We start from the raw sequence: 14,842 nt of genomic DNA, 5'->3' as shown, positions 1-14,842 counted from the left end.
TGTTTGATAAAGTGTTTTTAAGCTTTTCCGTCGTTAAAAGGCTTGGAAAATGGATTTTGGGGACACAGGCGATTACGGCACGGAGTAATTGGGGCGATTTTTGTTAGAGATTTGATTGGAAATGAGGTCTTTTTCGTGATAAATGATTAATTGGTGCTTTTGGGGTGAAATTAATGGCTGTTAAAGGTAAAAATTGGATTATTAGAAGAAATTTTTATGCTTAAAAATATTTTTAGAGGTTTTTAAAGTCATTCAAGATACTTGAAGTTACTCAAAAAGTCTGTCAATGATGAATTTTGAACCGAAAAATTCATAAAAAGCTGTTTCTTGAATTTTTTTAAAGGCTTAAAGAGTCTTCAAGCATCAAAAGTCAAAAAAAAATATAATTTTATAAAATGATGTTATAAAAATTTAATAAAAACATCAAAACTATAAAAAATTTCACTCCTGAAGCAATTTTTCGGCTTTGAATTTTAAATCTGTGACCTCATTCAAATTTTTTTACAATTTTTTCATATGCCAAAAATTAAAAAATAATTAAATTTAATGTTTTAAGACTTACCTCAGTCTTTTTACAAAATTTTTAAATTTTTTTTGATCTTCAATCACCTCATGAAGACTCTAAAAATGCTTTAAAAGGTCTAAAAATGAAAATTTTAAGCTAAAAAATTTTTTTGAAGAATTTTATGACTCATTGAAGTCCCTTCGAGGCATCAAAAACTCATAATTTCACGTTTCAAGTCTTCCAAAAGCACCTTTTTGACATGTTCAATACTAAAAAAAGCAATTCAACAAAAGGTTCGGTCTAAAAATATCACTTTGAAGAGTCACTTAATAATTCAAAACATCATTTAACAACAAACTAGTCATTGATTGTTACTCAGAAAATGTTTGAAAAGCATTCCATTCCAAAAAAATTTGCCTCAAGGAAGAATTTGATGAATTTTCATTCAAAAATTTTGTCTCCTACTCAAGATTTTTTGATAATTTTGGCAGTAATTGTTCCTTCCGAGACTTTTTTCATTCAAATTTTCCAATTTTTACGTCAAATTCGTTCCTTTTGACAATTTTTTCATTCATTTTCTTCAATTTTTTCATCAAATTTGCTCCTTGTGAAACATTTTCATTCAAATTTTTCCATTTTTACAGAAAATTTGTTCCTTCCAAAACATTTTTCATTCAAATTTTTCCATTTTTACGTCAAATTGTTCCTTGTAAGACTTTTTTCATTCAAATTTTCCTATTTTTACGTCAAATTTGCTCCTTCCGAGACTTTTTGGTTCAAATTTTTCCATTTTTACGTCAAATTTGTTCCTTTTAAGACTTTTTTCATTCAAATTTTTCCACTTCTTAACGTCAAAATTCAATGCGGAAAATATTATTTACTGCTCCAAGACAAGAAAATTATGAAAATTATCACCCTTGACTCTGATGCACTCAGAAAAAATCCCTCCTTGGATAATTTCCAACAAAGTTTCTTCGGTTAATTTTACTGCATGAGACCTAAAGGCGACATTTTACGAGTTTTTCCTCAAAAAAAAATTTTTTTTCCTTAAAAAAACATCTTCATTATCCTCGAAAATTAGATTTTTGCTGTTTTTCATGCATTTCTACCTACTTGATATTCGATTGACATAAAACTAGAAGATGATACCATTTGTTCCCATCACAACTTCTTGCTACACGAAAGTTTTCCGTACGTAAAACGAGGAAAAGCGGCAGCAACAAGAAGAAAAATCCAACTCCGCGCGCCTCTTCTTACCCTTCGCCGCTTCACATTCTCTCAAAAGCGGCTTTTTGTCGTGCACGAGCAACATGATTTCTCGCATAAAATACAAAAAAAAAATACGAAAAAAATGAGACTTACACAATACTACTTGTAGGCCTCTAATCGCACATCGTCGTACAAGCTCGCGCGCACGAGAGAGAGACGAACATCGTGTATTGCTTATATTTTTGTCCTCGACCTAAATTTTCATGGCATACTTTATATTTATGGTTCGGTGTTGTTGTTTCAGTGTGTTTGTGTGTTATTTCTACATACCCGCTCGTCGTTCGCTCGTTGCTCGTTTGTAAATGAAATGAAGCGGCATCATGTTTTGAGAATGTTACTGATGCCAGTGCTGCCTGCCCGCCTGCCTGCTAATATATGTTAACACATCAATTTTCGATTCAAAAAAGGATTTCGTGCCGCTGTGCCAGAGAAAAGTAGGTTTTTCCTTATGTACATGGTGCTACTTTGTGTCGTCTTCTTGTTGAACGTTCGGCGGAAAATGTTTGTGGAAAGAGAGAAAAATAGGAATACATGCGCTTCAAGGTGGAAAATGCATTGAAAGCTGTTTCTCTTTGTGTCTTACTTGACATAGATACGCCTTTAAGATGATTTTCTAATGTAATTGTGACTTGGAGTTAAAGAGAATTTAGTATTAGTGAAGAGGAGGCGACTGGTTTTTTACGAAGAATGAAGGATTTTACGGAAATTTCTCGATTTCATGAATTTTTTCATGCGATTTTCGACAAGATTTTGAATTTTTTTATGGAGAAAACTTAAATTTTAGTCAAATAGGCTTCTTTTTAAAGGTTTTTAAGGATTTAAAAAAAATATTGTAAGAAAATAATTTAATTATCAAAAAAGAACAAAAAATAAGTTATAGTTTATTTTCAATGCATTATTTTGAATATATTGAGGTCAGTAATTCTTGAAAAAGGATTAAAAAGTAAATTTTTGCTCTCAATTTTGACTTAAAAATCAAAAATTTATATCTTGAAAGAATTTATAAGGCAATTATTTTATTTATTGATACTCTAAAGTACCTTTGAGGGAATTTTTTTCAACAATTTAAACAAAAATGTTTTTGTTGTTATCATTTTTGAGCTTTTTTGCGTCTTATTTGAAGTTGAATTTTTAAATCTGAATAATTTAAAAATTATTTTGATGAAAAATTTTAATTTTTTTTTTACTTTTATTACAATTTATTGAAAAAAAAATCCCATTGTTTAATAGAGAATTATTTCTTTTAATTAAAAATTATTTTTTAATAATTTAATTTAATTTTTGAAAATTTATTTTGAGTTCTTATACTATCTTTCGCTTAAAAATTTAAATTTTTTGATTAAATAATAAATTTATTTAATTTATATGTAATTAAAATAAATTTAAAAAGTTAATAAATAAATTAATTTAATTTAATTAATTAAATTATTTTTTTAATAAAATTTTTTTTAATAAAAAAAAAAATTATTAAAATATTTATTTTTTTTATTTATTTTTTTTTAATAAAAAAATTTATTAAATTAATTATTTTATTGATGATTTGAATTAAAAAATAATTTAATTTAATTACAAAAAATAAATCTGAATTTTGATAATTTTTTAATTATAATTAATATTTTTTTAATTAAATAATAATTATTTTTTTTTTTATTTTTTAAAAATTTTAATTAATTTTAAATTTTTAATTTTAAAACTTTTTTAATTAATTTTAAATAAATATTTTTTTCTAAATATAAATTTTTTTAAATATTTTTTTTAATTAATTATTTTTTTTTTCGAAAAACTTCTCCAAAAAAAATCATTCCAATGCAATTTTATTAAAAATCAGTATTTTTCCTTTAATTAACACTTGATCACTTGCTCAACTGCTAATCATCTAATTTCCATCCATCAACTCTTCAAGCAGTCACATGTAATTAATTTCAAAAGTTGTTGCTGCATTCATTCATTAAATATCACTCGCGAGTCATGTTTAAAAAAAAAATACAAACCAAAAAAAAAATACTCACAGGTACGAACGATATTATTTTTGGTTGTAGCGTTTCTATTTATGTGTTGCGTAAATGAGCCAAGGTTAGTTTTACTCAACAATCGTAATAATGTTGGCTGGCCTGCTGTTTACTCTCGTAGTAAACACGAAAAAAAAAATAAATAAAAAAAATTAATTCGGTTGTAGTTTTCTGTTTCTTTTTTTTCGTATGAATCAGCGTGAATTACCTTTTTAATTTTTTTTTTTAATTTTTTTCAGGTTGACGATCAAATGAAATTGCTGCAAAATTCCTGGTCCGACATGCTCGTGCTCGATCATTTGCATCAGCGGCTCCACAATGGCTTGCCCGACGAAACGACGCTCCACAACGGCCAGAAATTCGATTTGCTCGGTTTGGGATTGCTCGGAGTACCGTCGCTCGCCGACAAATTTGCCGAGATCCAGAATAAATTGCAAGAGCTGAAATTCGACGTTGGCGATTACATTTGCATGAAATTCCTGCTGTTACTTTGTCCCGGTAAGTTTTAAATGCTTTTGAATTTATCCACTTTTGAGCAACATGAAATCAAAAATAGACAATTTTCAAAATAATGCTACAGATGTACGCGGCATCACCAATCGCAAGTGCGTCCTTGAGGGATACGAGAACGTTCAGGCAGCCCTGCTCGACTACACGCTCACGTGTTATCCATCGGTTACAGTAAGTTTTTCCCAATTTTGCTAAAAAAATAAATTTTAATGATTTTTTTGTGATTTTAGGATAAATTCAGTAAATTGCTCAGTATTATACCAGAAATTCATATGATGGCATCTCGAGGTGAAGAGCATTTGTATATGAAACACTGTCAAGGAAGTGCACCGTCCCAAACGCTCCTCATGGAAATGTTACATGCAAAGCGAAAATAAGCGTCGTCATCTAAAAAAAAATATAAAAAAATTAAAATTTGGTGTTCTACATTTTAAACTAAATTATTTGGTCATCCAACATCTGTGAGATGACTCCGTACTATTATTACTATTAAGACGAATAGATGTGAAAACAAAAAAAAATACTTAATTTGGAGACATAAGTATTTGAATGAAGGTAATTTCTACAAAATTTATTTTTAAAAAATTAAAAAATGAACAACGCTAATGATTTTTCCGAAATTTCTCCTGTTTTTCAGCTGTTCTGTCCTTCTTTTGTAAATATATTTAAAGAAAAATATAAAAAAAAATCTTCCCAGACACATTCACCAAGAACAACACGAACATCACGAGAAATTGTACTACTAGACAACTTTTAAGGCGCATCACTTGATTTAAATTTTAAAACCCGTTTAAAAAAAATAAATAAATGTTATAAAAAAATATAACTTTAAAAAAAATAAATGTACAAAAAAAAATTGTGAGAGAATTTTAACAAAACACAAAAAAAAATAATTTTGACGTAATTAATGTCCTGAAATACTTAAAAAAAAAATCATAAAAAAATATTTATAATTAATTTGCAAAAAATTTAGTGATTAAAAAAATATTTTGTTTTAGAGTTGAGCTCAAACGTTTTTTTTTAATAATAAAAAAATAATTAATTTAAAATTTAGTTTATAAAAAAATTAATTTTAGGCAAAAATAAAAAAAAATATTATTATTTGGTAGAGCAAAAAAAAAAATCAGCAAGTGTGGCGCAAGTTTGACAAAATTAAAAAAAATACGGCAATTGCTGTGTGCCAAAGAAGAAAAGAAGAAAAAAATTAACGTAAGAACGTGTTACCATAGCTTCTCAGCGATTTATGTTTAAAAAAAAACGAAACTAAAAACTTTAAAAAAGTTAAAAAAAAAGGTTTCGCGTGCAATTTTTAATGTTCAGCTTCATTACAAATGATCGTAACAAAACGGCTTAAAAAGCTTGATGGCCTTTAATGATACAAAAAAAATATATCGGATCAGAGTTACCAACCCTCTTTATCCCTGTGTTTGCTTAACTATAAAAAAAAAACTTTTTTTTTTTAAAAAAAAAGAGGACAAACATTAATTTAATTTTTTCATTGTTTTACTTTTTTTTCTTGGGATAAATGGGCATAATAATATTAAAGATTTTTAACTAGCAGAACGACACCGGAAGAATTTTTTTTTTTTTAATTTTTAGTAAGCACAAAAAACGAAAAATAATCAGAAGAAAGTAAAGTGATATTGTTGTTATTGTATAAAAAAAAGCTTGTTAAAAAAAATATTTTAATAAAAAAAAAATCGTAAGAAAAAAGTTGAATTGAGAAAAAAAATGTTAAATGAAAAGTATGATGAAAGGTTAGAATATACAAAAAAAAATGAACGAAATGCTGTGACATGTTAGGAACTTGTAGGTTATGATAGGATAGAATAAGAAAGGATTAATGACGAAAGTTGTTCAGGACACTCGCTCGATTCCCAATAAATTTTTTTTTCATCCCCCATAATAATTTGTAGGATGCATGGTCCCCACCGAATGCGTACTTCTGACAACAATAAAGAGAAAAATGGATTTAAACAGGATGCATCACAATTTTTTTTTTCCTATTTCTTTTCAATTTTAATATTTTTTTCAATAAATACATCACAATTTTTATTTTTTTTAATAATAAAAAAAAAATCCTGATCGAGCGAGTTCCTTTCCAATTTTCTTCCGCGAGAAAGTTAATCACATTCCATTACTTTAACTATATTTTTTTCGTCAAACTTAAATTTTAAACATCATCTATTTAATTTAAAAAAAATAATTAATTAAATTAGTTTAAAACAATGTATAATTAAAATTAATAATTTTTTGTTTGTTGTTCTATATTCTTAACACACACGATGAAAAAAAAATTGTCAAGCTTTGATAAATATTTTTTTATATATTTTAAATAATTTTTTTTAACACTAACCACTTGTTATATAAGGATAGATGCGCTATAAAAATAATCGTTTTAAGGGAAAAAAAACTATTTAAGTAAAAAACCACGAAATAATCATAAACATATACATATATAGGTGTACATTTGTTGTAAAAAGTTAAAATATATAAAAAAAAGTCAGTAAAAAAAATTGGGAGTTCACTCTTTCAAAAAATGATGAACATACATATAAATATATATATATTAAAGAAAGTAACGAAAAATGTTCAAAAAAACTATTGATTTATTTATAATTAAAAAAAAAACAGAAAAATTATTAAAAAAAAATAAATGTGTAAATATATATAAAAAAAAATTGTAAAAAAAAAAACATTGAAGAAGAGTATACCCCTTTAATTAAAGTTAAAAAAAAATTAAATGTTTATAAAAAAAAAATAAAATATGAATAATATCATCACATTACTTTGTTAGATTTAAAAAATCAAGCGATAGGTTACATTGGACACAAGGAATTAATTTTATAATAATTGTAAAAAAAAAATCGAGTAACAAACTTTTTTTTAGTTAAATTTCTTTCCTTAAAAAAAATTAAATTAATAATTAAAAATAAATATTATTTTCAAAAAGTTACAAAAAAAAACCGCGTATTGGTGGAGGTTTGATAATTTTTTTTTTGGTCATAACCGTAATAAAATATTTAAACAAATAAATCAACGTCCTACAAAACGGATTAAAACAACTTTAAATTGTGAATTATGATAAACTTACGAATAGTGTGTATTTTTTTCGGGAGATAATAAATAATAAAAAATAAAAAAAGAAATATATAAAAAAAAGTAAACTTACAAATTCAGCAACCGCAGTTCAATAGATGAAAAAAACAAAAATATTTAAAAGAAGAAGAGAAAATATATATTTTTTGAAAAAAATAAAACATAAGAATCTACCTAACTAATCTGCTCTAAAAAAAAGAAGTCGAAAAAAAATATAACAAAAAAAAAATACAAAACAATGTTCATTATTTTTCTATATAAATTTGTTAAACTTATGATTATCTATTAATTATATTATATATTTACTATATATTATTATTATTAAACATAAAAAAAACACAAGTTGATAAAAAAATGGAAACTACATTAAAATTATTTTAGTTACTATTAAAATTATGTTTAAAATTAATTGATAACAATAAAATTATTGAAATAAAATAATAAAAAAAATGAAAAAAAAATTGTTCTGTATCATTTTAATCGTTTATTGATTGTATTATATTATACATATGATTAAAGAATAATGTTAAATTATGAGATTTTTGGTGAAATTTTTGAATGAAGGGCTCATAATGGGTTGACGTGATTTTTTTTAAAGGTAAGTTAAAGAAAAGTCTCTAAAAAACTTTTTTTTTAAATTACTGAAAAATTTTAGAAAATGTTTTTTAATACAAACTTTTAATTTTTTTAACGTTTTCTTCTTCTCGAGCTTCTTCTTCTTCTTTGCTTTATTAAAATTTTTCGTCTTAAAACTAAAATTTTTTATTCAATTAATTAATTAATTTAAGGTTAGCATTTTTAATTCAAGCAGTCGTTGCCTCGGCTCTTATCGCTGTCGCTGTTCATCTTCTGTAAGCCCTAACGCTTTATTTTCTTTAATTTTTCAAATATTAAATTTTTAAGGCGTCGCCTTATTTCATAATTTTATTTAAGGCAATGACTTTTTAAGCACTATTCGGCATCCGCAGAACATTTTCATTCTATTCTCGTTCGAGATAAAATTAGAAAATGTTTCGTAAAAGGATTTTAGCTTCATTTTCTTAGTTTTAAAGAACAAAAACCAATCATTCTGTTCAAGAACTTTAATAGAACAAAACATTCTGAATGAAATCTTAAAGTTGTAGAACATTTTCTAACAAAGTTTCCATCAATCATTTTCTATTGGATTCAATAATTAACTCATCTACGCACTTTTTTTTAAATATCGAAATTTCACTAATTTCGATTTCACCGAAAACGAAAACCCCAAAAACAAAGTTCACTTTTCAACGGAAAGTAAAAGTGCTCTTCACCTCATTCACAATTATAGCCGTTCATTACGAAATTTCAACTTCGTTCTCTATCCAGCTTCGGCGTTATGCAATGCGCCAAGTCATTTCTGGCAAAAGTTTTTTTTTTCATAATTTTATTTTCATTTAAATATAAAATAAACTTTAGCATAGCTCTGAAACTAAAAGCGAACCAGCTATGAGATAATTGTGACTGTTATTTAATGCTATATTTAAATAATGTTCGAGAGTGTTGCGCGATCTTCCTTTTCGCTTTCCTTGTCGCGTTAAAAGGCTCCTAAAAATAAATTTCGATTTTCTAAAAATCAAAGATTTGGAACAGGAGTTCATAAATTTAAGGCGATGCCTTATTGCGACGTTGCGTTAGGTGAATTTCGTACGGAGCACTGAAAAGCAAAAGCAGCAATGGAACCAGTGATGGTACAAAAGAAGTGTCGCGTTCCGTCGGTGATTTTGATTTTCAGTGTAAAAGATGGAGAATGTCGAAATAAAAGGCGTCGCCTCTTGGCGATGATGAACGCTTGGTTCTTAAATAAAATTTCTAGTAAATTTGATGATTTTTTTGACGGCTTCTCGAATCCATATTTGTTCTCCTCCTTGTTCGTTGTTTGTTCTTCGTCTCACATGTTCCCGTATTTCGTGTGCCGCAACATGTTCTTTGGAGATGGATGCGTGCGGAGATGGAGAATATGTTGGTTGGTGGGGACTTTTCACGGTGAATATGAGGGAAAATTGTGCGAGGAAAGGGACGAATCCTGAGCAACGAAACAGGGTTCTTCATGTAATCCTCGTAGAAAAGTTCTCACACCACTTCAACAATGGCAAGTTACTTTGGACCGCAATTTTACTTCATGCATCTCCTTATTTTCTATACGTTGACCAGCACGTTGAATGTGTCTTATCGTAAATAAAAATAAAATAATAAATATTTATTAAATAAATAAAAGTTATAATAAAAAAAGTTGACGTCACGTTAATTTTTGTACAACAAGTAAAATATAGAATCATAGATTTTTTCACAGGCGATCAGAAATTTAACGCGCAATACGCTTTTTTAACGCAATACAAATTTTCGCCTGTTAATTCAGCATTTGGAGTATCTACGATGTATGAATTCGATTCAAAATACGCAAATTCTAAGGCAACGCCTTAAATTTTTAAAAGCAATGCTTTATTTTGATCAAATTCGAAACATTTTCCTACACTTAAAATTAAAAGGCAACGCCTTAAATTAATAAGGAATCGCTTTATTTTATAAAAACACTGAATTTCGTCTAAAATTCAAAATTTTAAGGCAACGCCTTGAAACTAAAACGCTTTATTAAATAAAAAAGTTAATATTTTCTTGATTTCAGAAAAACTTTGTACGGTTGAGGAGATAAAGTAATTCCGTCAATTGGTTCCAAACTCGGCAATTCTCTCTTCGACGGTGGCAAAATATCAAACGAATGAATAAAAGACGCAAAGAACAAAAAAACGCTTGATTTTGCCAAATTTTCGCCAATACATCGTCGCTTTCCCGCACCAAACGGCATGAAATTCTCATGTTGAATCAAATTTCCTTCAGCATTCATAAATCTCTCCGGGCGAAAAACTTCCGGATCTCCCCAATAATCTTTGTCCATGTGCAACGTGTTCAAGGTCACCATCGCCAGCGAGTCTTTTGGGATGATGTACTTTCCCAATCGCGTGGTACAAAGTGCTCGATGAGCGATTGCCAGCGGAGCCACAGTCGACAAACGAAGAATTTCACAAACAACGGCTTCCGTGTAACGAAGTTGAGTCCGATCCGAAAGCGTTGGAAGACGTTCCTTGCCAACGACGAAATCGAGTTCTTTGCGCATCTTGTCGATCACGTACGGGTTGTGCAAAACGTAGATCAAGCCGAAGCCGAGAGTGTTGCTGGAAGTTTCCGAACCAGCTTGGAAAAGATCGACGCAAAGGGCGAGAAGTTGTTCTTCGGTAAAAGTGTGATCGCGAGTGTTGGAACGCATTTCTTCTAAATAGTTGCCGATGAAGGAGCGAGGGGCATCGGGATTATCGAGTTCTGGTTTAGCGGCGTCAATTGTTTTCTGCAAGAAATTAAAGAAAAAATTATTTTTTTAAGGAAAATTTGTAAGAATTTCGTAAGTTTTAATTTTTTTATGAACAATTTTAATATTTTTCGTAGATCTTTGTTCAAAAAGGCACAAAAATGATGAAAAATAGCAATTTGAGGCTTCAGAAGGTAACTTTTTGCACTTCAAAAGGCATTTAATGTCCTTCAAAGGTAATTTTTGATCGAAAAAGTTTACCAAAAAGTATAAAAAATAATTTTTTGTAAGCTGAGAAGTCTTTTTTTGACTAAATTTGACAATTTGATAACATTTAAAACTAAAAAGGAATTAAAAGTTGATTTTTACTCTAAATTTTTATCAAAAACTATTTTAAAAAATAATTTTTCCTCCTCTGAAAAGCATTTCTTTAAAAAAAAATTTAAAAAATTTAATTTTTAAGAAATTTAATGCTCTGAAAAATTAATTTTTGTGCTAAAATCTTATCAAAAAGTATAAAAAAAATAATTTTTTAAGGAAATTTCGTTAGAATTCGGTAAGTTTTAATTTTTTTATGAATAATTATTTTTTTTACAATTTTTTTTGAAGATTTTTGTACAAGAGAACACAAAATTGATCTATAAATGACTATTTGAAGCATCAAAAGCAAATTTTTAGACTAAAAAAAATAATTAATGTATTTAAAAAGGTATTTTTCGGGCTAAATATTTTATCAAAAATTATAAAAAGTTATTTTTTTAAACTAAAAAGCCTTTTCTTTAATTAATTTTGTTAAAAATTAGTATTGAAAAGTTAAATTTTGCGCCAAAATTTCATCAAAAACCCTTTTCTTGATCAAATTTTTTTAAAATTTTAATTTACTTACTTGCAGAAACGCCCACAACGGCTCCAAAGTCCTCAAAAGTGGCTTATATCCCGACTTTTCCGGCAAAAAGTATCTTATACTCGGCCAAAGATTCAACAATCCACCCGACATGTCAATTACACGGAACGAATCATGAATCATCTTCGTCAATTCCGGCAATCTCTCGTCATCCAACTCAAATCTGCTGCCCGACAAGAAGGCCCACATGACATTCAACACCGGAATATCAAATCCGTCATGCATTTCAATCGGAGACCCATCTTTACTGCGTTCCTTGAAATATTCGACCATCTCGTAAGCTTCCCGCTCAATATGTTCAACCATATTTGTCCTCCCAAGCCCGAGTTGCTTCAACGTCTTCATCGTAAACTTCCGTTGGACTTCCCAATCCCGCTCATCGGTGAAAACAATCCCGAGTCTCTTGTCAAAGCTTCGAATGCGATAAAAAAATCCATCTGGTCTGCCATCGAAATCCTCATTGCTGTAAAATTCCTTGATCATCTCCTTGCCCGAAACAATGACGAGTTTTTTCGTTCCCAATTTCAGACCCACAACACTTCCGTAACGCTCTGCGAGGTAATTCCACACGCGAAAGTAGAATTTTTGCTCTTGCAGCAACTCGTAGATGAGATAAAGATTGCCGATGATGGGGATCCATGGCGGGCCCGGCGGAAAAAAGTTGGGACGTTTGTCACGCCAGCAAAAAAGCACAAAAAGTGAGAAAAGCAGCACGATATTCAGTAACATGATGCTAACACGACGACAATCGACACGTAACTGTGCATCGAAAATGAGCTGGAAACATTAAAAATGCACAAAAACTTCTAATGACGCGTTGCCTACGATACAAGAACGAGTTCTAGATGCTGTTTAGACACATAGAGAGAGAAAAATACGGTATTTTTGGCTTTTATTTTGGAGTTCATCTTAGAGGTCACGTGTATTTACGTGCATTAATGTAAATTTTGTTAAGGTTTTAAGGGTCAACTGATGATTTCTATCTTCCATGCATCCGAAATTAGTCCAAAAATGGCAAAACTTACGATTGCGACACCTTTTTCGCGAACGAATAAACACAAATCCAGGCGTAAATCAAATATGCTGCAAAAATTTGTCATGAAAATCACAAAAAATTGACGAAAAAAGCCTTACCGAGATACAAAATCAACCCGATCAGACTAAATGCGAAGCCAACGCCACTGTATCCGTATGCCGCAAAGTCTTTGTACACCAAAAAACTGTAAACTGTGCTGTAGGTGAAGCAAGCGCCCGTCGGAATAGCCAACCAGACATTCAACAAAGCCTCCATTTTGAGTACCGTTCCCAAAAGAAGACAAATTTCGCCTGCCAGAGTCAACACGTGGGCCGCTAGCATGAATTTGAAGAAGGCAGCGAATTGCGGTAGGAGTGGATGTTGCGTCAAAAGACTTAAAAAAATCAAATTTTTAATTAAAAATCATTAAAAACTTGGAAAAACTTACCATTCCGCTGGTGTGGCACACTCATCTGTCATTTTAAAAGCAGAAAAAACGATCATTATCGACGATAAGAGAATTCCGAGGCCAGAAGTTACGAAACCTGGAGGAATGTTGTGTGTTTACGTCGACAAAAATTAAAAATTAAATGAAAAAATGTGACTTACATCCGATTTTCAGGTCGAATTTTATGAAAAATGTGTCAACTTCGACATTTTTGGCGCTGGGGAAACTTACGAAGGAAAATTCAACCATTTTTTGTGGGTTTTTTTTTTTGTTAGTTGATGACTAAGAAACAATTGTTCTTTCCACAAGACGAGTTGCAATCAAAATGAAACAAAAATTCGATAAAATGTGGAGATAATTTTTATCAATATGTCGTTGATAAGGAAAGATTACAAAGTACGTAAGGGTGAGTAAATTACAAAAAGTCTATATTTGTTTGATGTTTATTATAATAGGAGTGGATATTGGGGTTCGCAAATTTTGAGAGTAAATGGTAAAATGGTAAAAAAATTTTAAATTAATTTAAAAAAAAATATTTTTAATTTTTTTTCATTTTAAAATGAAAATTCAAGGCATTTTAGGATATAAAATAGTCGTTTTTTGAACATTGATTTCCTAAAGGATAACAAGAAAATTGTATGAAAAGTGATAAAAATTTACTATTTTTACCTTTTTTGTCCCAAAAACGACACATGAGACTTTATTTTTCAATGTTTAGAGGAAAAAAAAATTTTTTGATAAAAAAAAATTAAAGTTTAAATTTTTTTTAAAAAGAATAATGAAAATATTGTCCATTAAATAATATGGCCCAACAAAAGTTGTATGAAAAGTTCGAGCAAGAGCTTGTCAAAATCGAAGTGAAGAAAAAACAAGAAAAAAAAATGAAGAAGTAAGTCAAACTGACTTCAACATAAATTTTTATTTTTTTATTATTTTTTTTTTCGAAATTTAAAAATTTCGAATTTTTTTTTTTTGAGGTAAATTAAATATATTCGATATTAAAAAATTAAAAAAAATTATTTTCAAAATAAATATTAAGGAAAATCTAAAACATTTTTAAAAAAAACTTAAAATTGTTAAAAATTTTAATTTTTCAACTTAAAATTTTTCAAGAATTAAATTTCATTTTTTTTATTTTTATAAAATTAGTTTAATTTATTATTTAATTATATAAAAATAATTTTATTAATTTAATTTATCAATTAATTAAAATTTAATTAATAAATTCACATAATTAAAATTTATTTTATTAAAATTAAATTATTTCATTATTTTAAATTTTAAAAAATTAAATTTCTCTAAAAAAAATAAAATTCTTAATTAAATTATAAGTAAAAATTCTTTTATAAATTGTTTGAAAAGTTTTTGAAAAAAATATGTTAAAGATGATTAACTGATACTTCAAAAAATAAAATAAAATAAGAAAAGGTAAATTTTTTTAATTTGTTTCAATTTATTTATTTATTTTTTTAAAATTATTTTTCAGAAAATTCAAGACAATTCTCCAAAAAAATCAACTTTTCCGCTCTGCCAGAATCGAACTAGCAACCTAGTGATTTCTACAATTAACTTGCGTTCTACAGTCACTCGCTCTACCATTGAGCTAAGAGCGGCACATAATATTGCATTCACAAAAATCATTCAAAAAAAAATATTAAAAATGAACCTGTTTGACTTTGAAATTGATAAAAATACGACGAAACATTTTTAAAAATGATAAGACAGGTTCATTCACTTTTTGTCTGCCTTGAAACACAAAAC

The 14,842-nt window shown here is 28.2% G+C and overlaps 3 protein-coding genes and 1 non-coding gene across 5 annotated transcripts in view; 1 reads left to right on the top strand and 3 right to left on the bottom strand.

Annotated features, from left to right (window-relative positions):
- Positions 1-5,725, top strand: part of LOC134832636 (nuclear hormone receptor FTZ-F1) — a 68,237-nt gene extending 62,512 nt beyond the window's left edge. The window contains exons 6-9 of one of the 2 annotated variants that reach the window (XM_063846729.1): positions 4,023-4,281; positions 4,364-4,464; positions 4,524-4,848; positions 4,931-5,725. In XM_063846729.1, the coding sequence (XP_063702799.1) occupies positions 4,023-4,281; positions 4,364-4,464; positions 4,524-4,670 (507 nt within the window). In that variant the 3' untranslated portion in view covers positions 4,671-4,848; positions 4,931-5,725. Of the gene's footprint in view, positions 1-4,022; positions 4,282-4,339; positions 4,465-4,523; positions 4,849-4,930 lie in introns of both variants that reach the window. The other variant, XM_063846727.1, reaches the window with a different exon arrangement.
- A 4,260-nt stretch (positions 5,726-9,985) lies between these two features.
- Positions 9,986-12,347, bottom strand: LOC134831957 (methyl farnesoate epoxidase-like). The gene is made up of 2 exons (XM_063845813.1): positions 11,601-12,347; positions 9,986-10,753 (listed from the first exon to the last, which is right to left on the bottom strand). Exons 1-2 carry the CDS (start codon positions 12,345-12,347, stop codon positions 10,016-10,018), a joined length of 1,485 nt encoding a protein of 494 aa, XP_063701883.1. The 3' UTR covers positions 9,986-10,015.
- A 153-nt stretch (positions 12,348-12,500) lies between these two features.
- Positions 12,501-13,391, bottom strand: LOC134831818 (uncharacterized). Its single transcript, XM_063845640.1, has 4 exons — positions 13,243-13,391; positions 13,082-13,178; positions 12,753-13,027; positions 12,501-12,701 (listed from the first exon to the last, which is right to left on the bottom strand). The coding sequence occupies exons 1-4, from the start codon at positions 13,328-13,330 to the stop codon at positions 12,640-12,642; spliced, it is 522 nt and encodes a 173-aa protein (XP_063701710.1). The 5' UTR covers positions 13,331-13,391; the 3' UTR covers positions 12,501-12,639.
- Positions 13,392-14,602: 1,211 nt separating this feature from the next.
- Positions 14,603-14,694, bottom strand: Trnay-gua (transfer RNA tyrosine (anticodon GUA)). Its single transcript has 2 exons — positions 14,659-14,694; positions 14,603-14,638 (listed from the first exon to the last, which is right to left on the bottom strand). It is a non-coding gene; the product is annotated as a tRNA-Tyr (tRNA).
- Between the last annotated feature and the right edge of the window lie 148 nt (positions 14,695-14,842).

The sequence above is a fragment of the Culicoides brevitarsis genome, chromosome 2, assembly GCF_036172545.1.
Source record: "Culicoides brevitarsis isolate CSIRO-B50_1 chromosome 2, AGI_CSIRO_Cbre_v1, whole genome shotgun sequence".
Taxonomy (NCBI): Eukaryota; Metazoa; Arthropoda; class Insecta; order Diptera; family Ceratopogonidae; genus Culicoides; species Culicoides brevitarsis.
Note: the sequence above shows the minus strand (reverse complement) of the source record. Positions and strands in the feature narration are given on the sequence as shown.